At 44.9% G+C, this 15,243-nt stretch overlaps 1 protein-coding gene across 2 annotated transcripts in view; it reads right to left on the bottom strand.

Moving 5' to 3' along the window:
• Positions 1–9,165: 9,165 nt before the first annotated feature.
• The window catches only part of LOC119650966 (glutamyl aminopeptidase-like), a 68,690-nt gene continuing 62,612 nt past the window's right edge, over positions 9,166–15,243 (bottom strand). For both annotated transcript variants that reach the window (XM_038054222.1, XM_038054221.1), the window contains 8 exons: positions 14,354–14,524; positions 14,194–14,291; positions 13,815–14,104; positions 13,602–13,748; positions 10,505–10,727; positions 10,162–10,442; positions 9,820–10,098; positions 9,166–9,712 (listed from right to left, as the gene is read on the bottom strand). In XM_038054222.1, the coding sequence (XP_037910150.1) occupies positions 9,337–9,712; positions 9,820–10,098; positions 10,162–10,442; positions 10,505–10,727; positions 13,602–13,748; positions 13,815–14,104; positions 14,194–14,291; positions 14,354–14,524 (1,865 nt within the window). In that variant the 3' untranslated portion in view covers positions 9,166–9,336. The remainder of the gene's footprint in view (positions 9,713–9,819; positions 10,099–10,161; positions 10,443–10,504; positions 10,728–13,601; positions 13,749–13,814; positions 14,105–14,193; positions 14,292–14,353; positions 14,525–15,243) is intronic.

Genomic DNA, 15,243 nt, shown 5'->3' with positions numbered 1-15,243 from the left:
GAATTTCTCGCTGCCTTCTTCACAATGAGGCACTTCCAATGCATACTTCGAGAACAAGCATTTTATACCAATCACAGGCCATCGCACGCTGACTTTGCCGAAGAATACACAGACTTCTGACGAGCAACTCCCATATTAGGCTTCCTAGAGAAGAACTTAAAAGCATGATTCCAGTGAGATCCATTGCTATTCATCCTAGATGTATCTTTAAAGAAGTGGTGCCTTTGGTTCTCGCTGGATATTCACCAGCCGCCGGGTCAAGCTGCAGCAAATCGCGATACACTCAGACCAAGAAGACTACACATAGGAGAAGCGAATCAAATGTCTAAGGGGTGCGAAATGTCATTGCGTATTCATAGGGACAGTTCGAAATAGCTAAGTGGCCCGTGACCCCTGTGGTGGTGGTGGTTTTCCCATAATCAGCTACGCAATGCCACATGCTCACAGCCAAATGCTCGCAACCACGTGGCCGTACACCAACACACTGCATCACTTACACCTGATCTAACGCACCCGAAACACGCGCAATGATTTTTTTCCACCATACAATTTCAAATAATGCGCTGGGAGACAATCTGCTGTGTGTAGTTTACTTACTTCGTCTTACTTTCGTCTAGAGGTTTTCGACATTGCTCATCGATAATCTCACCCTAGCGACCGAGCTATAGCCAAACGGGTCGAGCTGCGATTCTCCTGGCCAGTGCTTCGTAAAGACGTCCTTCACTGGACTACGAATGTATACTCTGCCAGCAAACCGCGGTATATCGGCACAATCGGGTAAAACTTGGCATCTTTGCAATCCAGGACAACCGCTTCAACCAAACTGGCAATGTCAGAAGTTTTCAAACACTGTCTTTGAATCATCAACCGCTATACCCGCTGGCCCCAAGTAATTCCGTTGTCGGTTATGAGATCCCTCAAGGTCGTTGGATTCCTCTTCAACGGATAGATCGCAATTTCCGGCACGCCAAAAACAATCACTTCAGATGTAAGCCCGCAGTTTGAACCCGACCTCTTATCAAAGCTTGCGCGTTTCAAGGACGCCACCCGCATTCATATGACACCCTTACCATCCTGAGGCGAACGGTATGGTAGAGCGCACTCGCCGAAAATTCAAGGTCGTGCTCAAAAGATCGCCGGAAACACCATAGCCACAGACCCAGCCGGCGGCTCTTTCAGGCCAGCGCACGACATGGATGGAGGATCTTAAAGCATCACCATCAGAAATGGCTTTTGGTACATTGTTACGAATTCCGGGAGATTTTGTCTCCACGCCATAGAAAACAGTGAAAAGCGCTGTCTTCGTAGCCGTCCAGAGCTCTTTAGTAGCACCTTATTCTGGATCTCAACGAGTTGCAAGCCCTATCAATGACCGCACCTTCGTCGTAGACATAAGTGTCTTTACTGTGAGCTCTCGACGAAATAACTGGAACCGGTATATGTTGCGCTAGCAGAAGTATCATCATCGTCGGCCCCCATCCTCAAGTTCAATATCAGCCCAACCGTCGACATCTAAAACTCTTCAGTCCTCAGAGGAGATTACCACGGCTAGCTATTTCGTAGTCATAGCTGTCGTCTTTACTATCGAGACGGAAGACATCAGTTACTCCATCACAACCTACATAGCGTTTGTCCCTGCCGCTACGCCCCAAATCGCGCGTTGAACACAATAGGGTCAGTTTTGCATGCCCTGCACTCACTGTCAAAGGTCATTATGGAGGGAGTGGCTGTCGCGCCCCGAATTTAAGCAACCACTACATAGAGGGAACTCCCTTGATGAGTGAGTAAGAAAGTCGTACGTACACGCATATACATATCCTCGTATAATTTCCCTCATAGATAAAGTTATTGATTATCCTTATGGGCTATACGAGTACGACCACAATACCGAATTCTAATTCTACTTTTCGAAGAAAACGAAGGACATTGCGTAGATTAAACCCTACTTTGATATTCCAATCCGTCTAGCCATGAACTACTTCCATGCAGTCGTCCCAATTCGAAAAGCAGAATTATCCGGAATTAATTTCGTCCCAACCAATAACTCTTGCCGTTAGTATAAACTTTGTAGTGGAGTTTGTTGGTCTGGTCATGGACTACTTCTGTCAACTGCACAAATCTCATAAACTGCTACCAGTTTCCAATTAAGTCCTAGCCAGGGTGAAGATGAAATGACTGGACAGTATGTTTCCTATATTTCCGCCGTAAATCTTCACAAGGCGATTTAATTAAAGACGATGCACTTGGTGTCAATGTAGAATACAAGATGTTGTCAGCCCTAATGTCCTTTTTTCCAAGCCTCTGTTCGTTTCCTTTTTCAAAATGACAAAGTAACAGAAAAATTTAAATTAATATGGTCGAGCAGCGAAAAGGGTTTATAAATAAGTTTGAAACTCAATAATGGCGAGATGAGCTCGGAGAATGGACTTTGTCCACTTATTTACGTAGTCCTTGCAGCCCAGGCATAATATAATCATAACATTATACGTTACTCATTGCAGAGATAAAACCAATGTACACATAGGATCCTGCAGAATACGAAGGAGTTTTTAGCTTATTCCACGGAAGTCTCCTCCTTCTGCATCCTCTCGCACTCCACTATTCCTAGCCGAGTCCTGCATTACATTTCCCGGAGCTGATTTCATTAGGCTCACTCGAAACTCATTCGAGTTCTTACAAAATTGTTGGGTTCTTTATGTTCAGTAGATTCATTTTGCAACTAGATGTCTTCGCTCATGTGTTCATTGATGCATCCACATTGACATTCTTCAAAGCTCCAGCAATAATCCCGTCAAATTGTCCGATATTGATAAATTCCCCCATAATTCCCATGAATCCACCAATACCATAATCCTCTGGAAAATTATTCTCAGAAGCGACTATCTCTTCCGATCTGATCCCAATGTCCAACATCACCAGATACTCAGATACTCCAAAACAATCTTTTCGTCCGTGACCTGCAAGCGATGGCACGCTATGCCTGCTATGGAAGCAACACTAGCAGAAAGGCCGGAAGGAAGATGATTGTCGGTTGTTGCGTCCTTTACCACTTAGCATCCTATCTGGGCAGGAGCAGTCATTTGAGAAGGAATACATGTTGGAATTGGGGTCAACATTAACTAGCCAATCTCGTCGATGTTGTCGTCACCATTTGATATCGGAACCCAATTTCCTCTATAAAATGGTCACGTAATAGGCGAATAATTCATATCACGCCTAACTAGGCGTGGGGGCGAATGTATTTAGTGGAAAATTTGGGTAATAGAACGAGGATAATGTAATATTTTGGAAAGTGGATAACGAATTTGTGTGAATATATACATTTACGTGTTTACCGGTTCGTTACTGAACTTTGCAAGGATAATATGAAACCAAATTACATGATTGGAATGAAGCAAGTTTATTGAGAAAGTATATTCGTCGCTCACAGTTTAGGAGGAAGCGTTAGACAGCAAGGTAAAGCAAGCACTGAATACTGAACAATTCTCATGCTCTGCATCCCTACTCCTTACAAAAATTGATGACGGTTTAGTCGAAGGAGGAGAGCAGCTCTTCAGACTCTGCCTCATCTCTGACCTGCTTCTCAAAATGAGTGCGTTCCGCTATCAATTGGTTGGGACTCAAGTCCACTTAATCCTCCTCAAAGTTTTTGTCTAACATTAGCGGTGAAGCCTCCGGGAAGCCAACCTAGCTCTCTCTGTAGTTGATATGAACCAAGCCTCCTGTCTACCAACACCGTTAGTGAGTAGTGCTAGCCATAACCTTTACGTGGTGATATTTCAATTAACAAAACAATACGGATTTAGACAAAGGATCCGGAAAACAACTCCCTCAATGTCATGCCAACCGTACTCACTGAACAGTTTGCAGTCACGGAAATAGCATTCGAACAGAACGATCACCTCAGTGCGTAAGTTTCACCTCACCTGTCACAAAAAAGACACCGTACTGCACACAAACTCGCCAATCAGGCCCAATACTGAGTGCCAGGTGGCTACACTCAAAAGAAGAGAAGCTCGCGGTGGAGCCAAGGTCAACATTGACCTACTACGAAGACGGAATCCAACAAAGGCATCTACTCAAAAAGGCATCTATCAGCAAAAGTACATCTTGGGTCAACATATCAGACGTCGTGAAAGCGACAAACCTATCTGTTATGTAGATCCACTAGCAACCCATAGTGGTACAGGAAATCCGCGCCTAAGATATCCGCGATAATGAAGCGTCAAACAAAACGCTCATCGGAGTCCTAAGCGCAAATCTACCTGCCTGTAGCTATACGTGCGGATCGACGAAGAATTCGCTGCCGCGAGTTTCAACGATACCGGGATACTGCACGATGCGACACTTCAGCGTCTGTCTGGTTTTTCCGGTGCGAAATTGCAGGGACTGGTACATTTCTCCGCCTTTTTAGCAAAGGTAAGATGATACCAGCATGACCCAGTACTTGCCGAAGGTCCTGAGGACCTACTGTCCGATCGCCCATTTCGGGAGGCGGATCTAGACCTTGACCTAATCCAACTTCCCGAAAGCAAAGCACCGAAACCATCTACTACAAGTGAGCCACCTGGCTTGAGTTGTCGTGAGACACCTCGCCAACCATGGGCCGCACGTGGACCTCATGAATTTTGTCCGCGTTGACGGCTAACGTGTCCAAGCATCCCGAATCCGCATATGCCAGAATGGCCTGTGTGCTCTGCGGAAGCCTCCTCAGTCACAAAGTCTGCAGCAACTCGGTACCGACTTTGTTACCACCCAACTGCCTCATTCCGCGCAGCAGCTGGCTTGTCGCACGGTCACTTAGCATTAGCTCTGTCAGCAAGTGGTTAAGTTTAGTCGTCTGATGCCTTATGAGCTGCTCTTTTGGTCGCTTATAAAAGCAGTCCTCGAAAACGTTGGAGACAAACTCAACTGCTTCCTCGTCCAATTCGACCAACGCGTGATTAAAGCGAACGGCACCCATTGTGACGCTAACCAAAATAAATTGGACCTTGAGCTGGACGAACCATACTCCTACGCCAAAACAGTGGCACGCGTACGTCCACTGTAGCTACCGAGGAACTTGCCTCTATTCCGATGATCCCAAGCCCGGTTATGAAAGAAGAAGGGATGGAGAGCTTCGGTCTGAATGAACCTCTTTATCATCCGCTCCTACTACGAAATAACGGAGGGGACAGGAACAACATCTTACCGTCTCTTTTTGCCCCAGAGGTTCGTCGAACGTTTCCCGCAATACGCGCACGTGACTATGCGGCTGTCAGATTGCACGGTCAGAAGATTCGCTTTCGCGTTATTAGTTTGAATAACCGAAGAGATCCACCATGGAAAATTCGTCTGGAACGTTGACGAGACTCGCTAAGGCAGGACATTGCTAGACTGATTCAGATCAGCACTAGCAATGTCAGCAGACGGGTGAGAAATAAAGTGCAGAGGGTTTACAGAAACTATGCCATCCCCAGTGGGACACCAGTAGTTGAAATTTTGGACACACTAAAGCAGAAACTTTCTGTCATATGAAGTTGGTTACGACGGTATGATGAAAGTCACTACAGACGTGTCCAGAATGCAACTTACGCGAGAAATCAACGGAGTTTTTTCAGATCACTCAACGAACAGAGCGGCCAGACCGTACAGTTTTCGGTGGCGGAAGCGAGAGAATATTGGGGTGGGCTTTTGGAGTTACCCGCCCAACATGCTCAGTAGATCACCGCCATGCCACTGCATGCCAGGTATAGTGGATATTACCGAAGAGGAAGTTCGACGACCCATAAACAGCTCGGAAAAATGAAGGAGCCCAGGTCTGGATCGGGTGCAGAATTTCTGGTATAAGAAATTTACCAGCGTACACAGTCGGTTGACACATTGCATAAATCAAGTCATGAGTCGGCTGGAGGAATTTCCACCCTTTCTCACTGCGGGGATTGCCTACTTTATCCCTAAAAAGGACACGGTGCAGGACCCCGCAGACACATGACCGACTACTTGCTTACCAACCCTCTACAAATTCACAACGTTCGTTATTAGCGGAAGGGTCAATACGCACCTCGAGACCAACAACATTCTGTCCGAGGATCAGAAGCGCTGCCGAGCTGGGTCAAGGGGTTGCAAAGAGCAGCTCATTATCGACTCGGTAGCTGTAGGACAAACAACTAGAGGGCTATATCGATTATGCCAAGGCTTAGTACACCGTACCGCAAATCTCGTTAATCGATATCCTACGTCTGTATCGCATTGATACCAAACTAATAAAGTTCTTGGCGACAGTTATGGAAGGATGGCACACCAGCTTATCAGTGCGTACGCCTGAGGGTGCTAATACGTCAGAGCCATATACGGAGAGACATTTTCCAGGGGGATTCTTTGAATTTGAAGACAGATAGTAAAAGAACTTAGTGATAATGTCACGCGTATCAGACGTACGGAGACAGATGATCTGTTGCTGGAGCTTAAAGCGGGTGAAGCTACCGAAAAAAAACGAAATGTCACTAGGCGAGGCTGCGGCCATCAAAATGAGCAGAGATTCGGTGGTGATAGAATGCAAGGACTTGGACAAATACTGCTAGAGACATTCTTGTACTTGAGAACTCTGAGGGGGCCAATACATACCAGAGGGTGAGATGGATTGTAGACCCCACTTTCGTCAGTGAAACCCTTATCAAAGACTTGCAGTGGTATGTCAGCGACCATTAGGCTATCATCTTCCACACCTCACATAGGAATTACATATATATGAAGCCATCAAAAAAAATAACGATGAGCTGGGTAACTAACAAATTCGATGCAGAAATGTTCAAGGAGGTACTGCTTGATGACACATTATTATCGGGAAGCGCACAAGAAAAAGTTTTACAGGTCGCGGAAAAATTGTAGCGGGCACGCGATGCCTTTATGCCTCGGCGTAACGCTTTCCGAAGACGAAATCCCAATTTCTGGTGGAACTGAGAAATTGAAGAATGTCGGAAAAACTGCCTCAAAGCTAGGAGATGCTCCCAGCGCAGAAGAAATTAACCGGAATTCACATCCAATGCAAAAACGCCAGGAAAAAAAACAAGTAGCTACAACCAATAGCAAATCCGAACATTTCAAGCGGATGTGTACTGAAGCTGACTCTGATCCATAGAGTGGCGCCTATAGGCCGGTAATGTCATCACTGAAAGGCAAGCGCTCCCCACCGATTACCTGTCCTAAACTACTACAAAACACAGTGGACACTTTCTTCCCAGAGGATCTGAACCACACAAATCTGCCTAAAGTCCATGCAAACCACGACGAAATTTCTGTAGTGGTAGAAGAGGAAATTCTAGATGCAGCAGGCAAATTCGCTGAAAATAAGACGCCAGGACCAGATGGAAACGCGAATATCGCCCTGAAAGTGACAGCCAGGACAAAATACTTAGACGAAATCGAAATCTACGTAAATGAAGCGATATGGGGAATTAATTCCTGGTTGAAATAGTCCGGCCTATTACTTGCTGAACATAAAACGGAACTAGTGCTAATCAGCAATAGAAGGAAGGATACAACCGTGAAAATTAAAGTTGGTGAAAAAACAATTTACTCCAAACAGTCGCTTAAATACTTGGGAGTAATGATTGACAAAAGACTCAACTTTAAAAAACACATTGACTACACCGCAAGTAAAACGTCTTCCATCGCTGTAACGAGGATACTACCGAATATTGGTGGACCATGACAAAGCCGACGTCGCCTTATTTCAAGGGTTGTGAGTTCCGTGCTACTCTACGGAGCTCCAGTTTGGGCAACTCTTCTGCAAACAAATCAAACTGCTGAAAACTCTGAATGGCGTATCGACTAAATGCACTGCGGGTATGCAGTACTTATCGAACAACATCATGAGAAGCAGTATCTGTACTGGCAGGGTCAACCCCCATAGACATATTGGCGAATGAAGGTCGGCATCTCTACGATAAAATGTATGCAATCGGGGAGTCTAGCGTACTTCGACGGCAACTAGCACGGCGGGAATCCATCACAGAATGGCAAAAGAGATGGAACGAGGCACAAACTAGCCGCTGGACCTACCGTATCATTCCACATATTAGAAGATGGATTGAAAGGAGCCACGGGGAACTAAATTACGAGCTAACGCAGTTTTTAAAGAGACATGGAGGTAATCGGGCTTATCTACATCGATTTGGACACGGCGAGTCACCATGCTTTCCAAGATGTGGTAACGTGGCTGAGAAGGCGGTGCATGTTGTATTTGAGTGCCCTAGGTTTACAGCACACCGAACTAGACTGGAGGTGATCGCAGACAGGCGCTTAACACATGAAAATATAATGGAGTTCATGTTGGAGTCAACGAAGGCTTGGAATCAAGTTATAATTGAGCTGAAAATGATTCATCAACAGCTAAGGCATGAAGAACTACGAAGAAAACATGAAAAGGAGAGAACAATAATGAGCCGCAGTTAAGAACTGATCCAGCCCAGCGATGCAATGCTTATAGCAGTCCCGTGGGGAGAATAGAAGGAGTTGGTTTTAGTGAGTAGGAGTCCCACATAACTGCGTGACAGGAGCCAACAGTGGGTTTTGAACCTTCCCACATTCCAACGATGAAAACAGAGAGACAGTAAACCGCGATCAGATCATTTCTGTACTTGGTTGCTAGTGGAACATCACCCTGAACCCACTGGTATCCACCTATTGCTAGGAAATATTTGCCCTCTCAGGCTGGATTTGGTTCCGATGCAAACTTAATCAACGATATCGCGTTTTATTCTATCAGCCAACAACACGCTCCCAAACGCTTCTACACTCTTCGACCTTCAAAATTTCACTCGCCAAAATTATTGTCATCAGTCCCAGTTGTCGGTCTACTCCCGTTGATCAGCTGTTGGAGGACGCGGTCACGTGAAGGAGATAATTGGAGGACAAAGATCCAGGAGGTCAGGGTCCGACGCCGGGCTGTAGTGCCACGATGATGATGATTTATATTACCAGATATTTCTTTTGCGATGGCCCAGCTCTATCTAGAGCCACGCTACGGGCACTTCAAGAAAATCTGTTTGGCACTGCTCTCCTTCGTAAACAGTACGAGCTGGGTCTAAAGATCTGAACTGACTGGATCCTGCTACCCTTGTCCTTCCCACAACCATCACAGTCCTCGTCGGCCACTTATACCACTAAGAAAGCAAACGCATATTTCGATTTTTAAAATTTTGGTTCTTTTTATTTTCTTCTATCTAAAATCGTAGTCAATAAATATACGACAAAATACAAAAAACTATCGCGTCTACAATAGACGCAATAAATACTTCTTCGTAAGGATTGTGAACAACCACTGAGCAGATCAAAACAAATTAAAAAAAAACTTTATTCTTCCGTTGGCCTGTTCTTCAACCATTGGCCAATTATCTCCTTATTTCCCTCCAACCATTGTATATTATTTCTAACAGTTTCGATTGCCTGTTTACGAGCCGCCGCTCCGGCACCAGCTTCTGGATATTTCTCAAAGAACGTTTGCATTTCATCCAATTTAATTTGGGAAGCGAAACGGCCGGTAATTGATGGAATCATGCGTCCTAGGTAACGTTCATTCAAGCCGAAGCGGTCCACAAGGGCCGGCCATTTCTCACGTACATAGTCCCAAACAAGGGTCTCACCAATAGGATTCGCTGCAATTGATTGAATGCAGCTGAAGTAGTCTTGAGAGCGAACGTTGCTTTCTTCCCAAGCTAAGTCGATGTATCTGAAATGGGAGAAGGCATTGACGATTATTTTCAGAAGTACACGGTCTGTGCTTCCAATGAACTACGAATGGTATTCTCAGCTCAAAAAAAACGTTTATGTACTTACTTTTGCAAAATGAATGGCATTTTCGACATTGCCAATGCACTCATCAGTTTGGCCTTCTCGTTAGCGTCGGTTTCGCTCAAAAATAGCTCCCAAACCTTATTCCAAGTGGCCTCGTTTTCAGTAGCTGCGATGCCATACGAATAGACAATTGTTCGTATGTCTGGAGCGGGTCTGTTACTTGGCTCTGCAATCCATTCATCAAATCGTCTAACAGCTTCCGCAAGGCAGGGTTCATAGCCAAGCGCACAAGCTGCTTCCAGAATGACAATACGTAAGCGACTGAAACAAGAGGAAAGGAAGTGTCTAAGATACAAAAAAAAAAACAGATTTGCCCAATCTTACTTCTTCAAGTGATTTCCCTCATCCGGAACCCATCCAACTGTTCCGTAAATCTCAGCCAAAAGTCCTTGTGCAAACGACAAATACGTCTGATAATAGTCCACCCGACGAAGTCTATTGCGAAGAGTGATGAGAGCGGACGAAGCAATCGTCCAAGGTACAAATTCTGTCTCGTGTTGAAGATAATCCATAAAGTCAAATGCAATGTCATAAGAGAGTTGGGTAGCGTCGGCCAAAGCGTAAACGTCGTTCAAAAGATGACCACGATCGGAAGGACTCATCACCTGGAAATGTTCAAGATGTTTAGGTTTTTCAGAATTCAAATTGGACGAAAATGTAAGCTTACATCAATGTTTGTATCTAAAGCTCTGGCTAAATCTTGCCAAACTGTATCTTCGTAGTTTACGCGATAGTAGCCCATTTGATCTTTGTTAAATTTGACCCATTCGGTAGTGGAAGACAAGCCGTTGCTGATGATTAGTTCAGTGTCCTTGTTGTCGAACCAAACAGTCTCGACAGCATCCTTGTTTTCATTTGTGAAATAGGTGATCGGAATGTACCAACGATAGCTGAAAGTAGAAGATATGTCACAATTTCCGAGGAATTGCTACAAGCAGAATGCAGGGTCTGTTCTCAAAATAGTAGAACTGTTCTTTTTTTGACCGAGTGGACGAGATCCAATCTCCACGCCCAGAATCGATGCATGGGAATATGGGGAACGCTGCCAAAAATCTGCAATCGGCAAAGCAGGTCGCTTGTATTGTGAACCCCTTTCAAAACGTCTCGTCACGGACAATCATGGCGCGTTTACTGAAGGGCGTAACGCTTGGTAAAACAGGCAAAGAGACTCACGACATGTTTAAGAGGCTCGAAAGTGATGCTGTCATTGATAAATACGGTTTTTTTTAGTGTCACAAGCTGTTCTGAGAGGGTAGAAAAATAGTGAAAGACAACGGCCGCTCCGGACGACCTTCGATCGACAAAAATGTGTCGTGAAATTACCATACGCTGAGTATTAGAATGATTGCTGATGACTTAAGCATTCCTCAAAGATCGTAACAGAAAACTTAGGCATGAAGAAACTGTCCGCCAAGTTGGTGCCGCGAGGGTTGTGAGACGACCGAAAGACCAACCTAAAAGGAATCTGCCAGGCGCCGCCAAACTTTTTCTGTTGCTCAAAATAAAATCGACACTCAAGGGGCGAGGGGCATCACAATGTGGTAGAAGCGATTAAACAGGCCGTAACGAGGGAGTTAAATAGCATTTCGGCCCAGGCGTCCCTGAAGACGTACGAAAACTGGAAAACTTGGCAGCATAGTATTGATGAAGAAAGGCGCTTAGGAAAATTCCTGAATACATTTTTTTGTTAAAAAGTGAGGCCTACAACTTTCAGAACAGCCAACATTTTTATTATATTGTAATAATAATAATATTTGTAAAACTCCGCCGAAGGCGTTCCCAAACTTGGCTGTGAAAGGAGGAGGGATGGATAGCTGCAGGCCACCACAGCGTCTCAGGAGGTAGGTGAGGAAAGTGCAGGAACTTTGTAGTTTTGCAGAAGACTCACTAAGGAAGCTATGACCACACTTGGCAGTTAGGTATAAAATGCAAACCCAAATGGGGCTCTCGTAATGGACAGCACGAACTCAAGACCGCTAATCGTGGGGCAGTTCGACGTCTAGGCGACACGATGACCAGAAACACGGCTCCACTTGCTGCAGCTTTTCCTCCACAGCTTGTGACCACTTCAGTAGGTTCGCATAGGCAGCTGATGAAGCGGACTGAGGAAATGAACCTTTTTCTCATCCTTGAATACTACGAAATAACAGCGGGGGCAAGTATAACATGGTACCGCCCCTTGTTGCACCAGAGATTCGTCGAGTTCTTCTTGTATTGCGAACACGTCACTGTGTAGCAGGTTGCAGACCAGTACCGTTTTATTACTCATAGCCACACGATCCCGGTCATCATCAGGGAGTGCATTCGACTTGACGTCATCACCGAAATTGGTGGCCAAGATTCGATGGGAGGCAGAGGTGGCGGCATCAATAACACGACGCTCCACTGCAGGCAACAGTTTCCGTACTCACCAAGGCACCCTTCTCCACCCGGTCTGGTTGACGACTCTAATGAGATTCAGAATGAGATTCCAAAGAGCTTGTATCGCATTTTCGGATGAATCCTTTGCATAGACCAGGTATTCCCAGGCTCTATGGATCTCCAGCAACTCCGAGAATTCTATTTCAAATCAACGATGAGATTGCATCTCGACTGTATGTTGATGTGTCGGTGCTGCAACTACAATCAATTGTGTATTGCGGCTGCCAGATTGCACAGTCATAATACTCGCTTTCGCGTTATTGGTTTGAGTGACCGAAGAGACCCACCATGGTAAATACGTTTAGAGCGTCAGCGTGACTCATTGCGACAGGATATTGCTAGGCTAAATTAAATCAGCCAACAGACGTGCCATCCATAGAAATTCTGGACACACAAAAGCAGAGACTTCCTGTCGTATTGCGACAATGTGGGGAAAGTCACTCTAGACGTGCTCAGAATGCAACGTACGCGAGGAACTACCGGAATTTTTTCAGATCACTCAAGGAATCCCAACAGAGTATCAAGACAGTCCAGTTTTCGGTAAAGAGAACGGGTGGACTTTGAGGGTTGCCCTTATCCCACTATAGAGCGACAGCTGGATTAGTTAAATGATCAATGTTAAGCTTGGTGGTCCCAGCTCTCCGGGCGCAGATGGTAGCCCCTTTCGGGGCCGATATCAGCGCCGCTCTGTTTACGCACATCCAGAAAACACGGTCACCAAGATCATGTTTCCCCACCACATGTCCGAGCAAGGTATTCCCAGAGCCCACCTTGGCATTTAGATCACGCAGCGCGGTTACAATATCACTGTTAGGAAGCCTCTCCTAAACTGCGTGTCATTGCTCATAGAAAACATTCTTCTCATTGGAAATCTCCGTTGGCGCAAAGCACTTAACCTGGACCGGAATCTTGCACAGAATCCTGTCAGAAACCGGCTCCCAAGTCAAGAGAGCGCACCTTGAGAAAGCCGTCAGTAACAATCCAACACCGGATTCGTATCTGCTACCATTGAGGCACATTCCCACAAAAGGAAAAGAAGTACTCTCTAGAATGAAATCATCTTACTTCACTATTCGCTGTTCACCTTACATCACTGGAATTCTCATTCGAGTTGGAGAAAGCGAGAATTCTGGGGACCCTCGACACAGTTGTCGAGGAGGGTGCGCACATTCCAAAGACCAATTATAGTCCGTTTTCGATAACCAAAGGTTATAGTCGTGGTGTCAGCCCCTATCCGGGGCATTGTTGACGTTCCGGTAACAGTAAAGTTTCGAAATTTGCAGTCCCAACTCACTAGGCTAATGTTTAAAAAAAAACTTCCTCAAAACAACAATTCAACTTACTTGAATGGCGAATCTTCATACGATCCTTGCTCATCCGATGGGTTCGAGAAGAATCTCTTTTGCGTCAGTTTGTACTGAGTATTGGAAATTTTTTTAACTTCAACCACTGGAACACCCATTTGCAATGTGAATGTCTCCATGACGTGTCTGAAAAGAGTAGAATATACCTCGTCATCCAAAAAACATCAAATATTCAATAAAATCTCTTCTTACTTCACATCAACTTCCGAAACTAATGCAGCGATTTCCGTGAGGAAATCATCCGTTACAGCATTTGAAAAACTGAATTTTTTCAAGTAGTTTGTCACTCCTTGCTTGAATATTTCCCCACCTACAAAACTTTCCAACATACGAATAATTGAAGCACCTTTAGAATATGTGATGGTATCGAATAATTCAGTTATTTGGTCAGGATTCTCGACAGTTTGTACAATTGGATGAGATGCTAGAGTGGCGTCAATTTTCAATACGTCATGCAGGTCGGAAGTGAGAAACTGATCGAGCTAAAAGGGAAGAAAGATTAGATTATGAGTGTCTGGGACATCTCGGGAAAAACAGCCTTGAATAGATATAAAACCGTTAAGGGACTTACCATGCCCCATTCAGGATAAACTGCATTTAATCCCTTGTATGAAATATAAGTAGCGAAACCCTCATTCAACCATAAATCATTCCACCATTTCATTGTAACTAAAAACATCATAAATCAGAATTATAAGAAACCAAATAAGGAATGTATTGACTTCGCTTACCCAAATTTCCGAACCACATATGCGCCAACTCGTGAGCTACCGTTGATCCTATTCGTTGCTTGTTAATCGCTGAACTGATATCCTTGTGGTATAATAAAGCAGTTTCACGGAAAGTTACCAACCCCCAATGTTCCATAGCACCGGATACGAAGTCAGGTATCGCAACCATATCTGAAATGAACCAAATCAAAAACTTTGAGCTACTTTGCTCAGGTAAATTGTTTAAAGAGCATTAAACGGAGCAGATTAAGTGGGTTTCCAAGGAGGTCAACAGCAACATAGATATCATGAAATCCCGGTTCCCCAAAAGCAACCCGGGACTGCGCCAGAAGCCTCAACAAAATACAACTCGTTTCGCTAACCAATCCTGATATTGGTGACCTAGTTGACCTACAATTCCGAAAATTGACACTTACAATGGCGTCCAGACAAACCCCGGGTCATCAGGAAAAATCTCATCCTGCTCACACAGCACTTTTCTTTTGAAAACATTGTCGACCCACGTATTCGCACTATTCTTCAAAAATACATTACGTAGTCTTTCTGAGCCTGTCATTATGCTTGACAGGCTCAGGTTCAGCACCACATTAACACTTCCTATCTTTTCTAGGGTGCATCCTTTAGAAAAGCCGAAGCTCACAGTTATACGAAAAGCAGCAGAGCATTTGCAGACCTTCAAACAGTTATTAGTCTTCGCCACTTAACACGGTCCCTAAGCTCAATGGCGATGGGAGATCTTGTGGCGACTACAGACATCTAAATGCCCAAAAGATTCTAGACCGAGACCCCACTCCCCTCGTCCACGATTTTGCGCACTCAATCAGAAACTGCTGTATTTTCTCCACTTTGGAGTTAGCCAAGGCATATCATCAAATCTTTATGGCTTCCAA

Source organism: Hermetia illucens, chromosome 3 (genome assembly GCF_905115235.1).
Source record: "Hermetia illucens chromosome 3, iHerIll2.2.curated.20191125, whole genome shotgun sequence".
In the NCBI taxonomy this organism is placed as follows: Eukaryota; Metazoa; Arthropoda; class Insecta; order Diptera; family Stratiomyidae; genus Hermetia; species Hermetia illucens.
The sequence above is the reverse complement of the archived record's forward strand: the minus strand, read 5'-3'. Positions and strand labels throughout refer to the sequence as shown.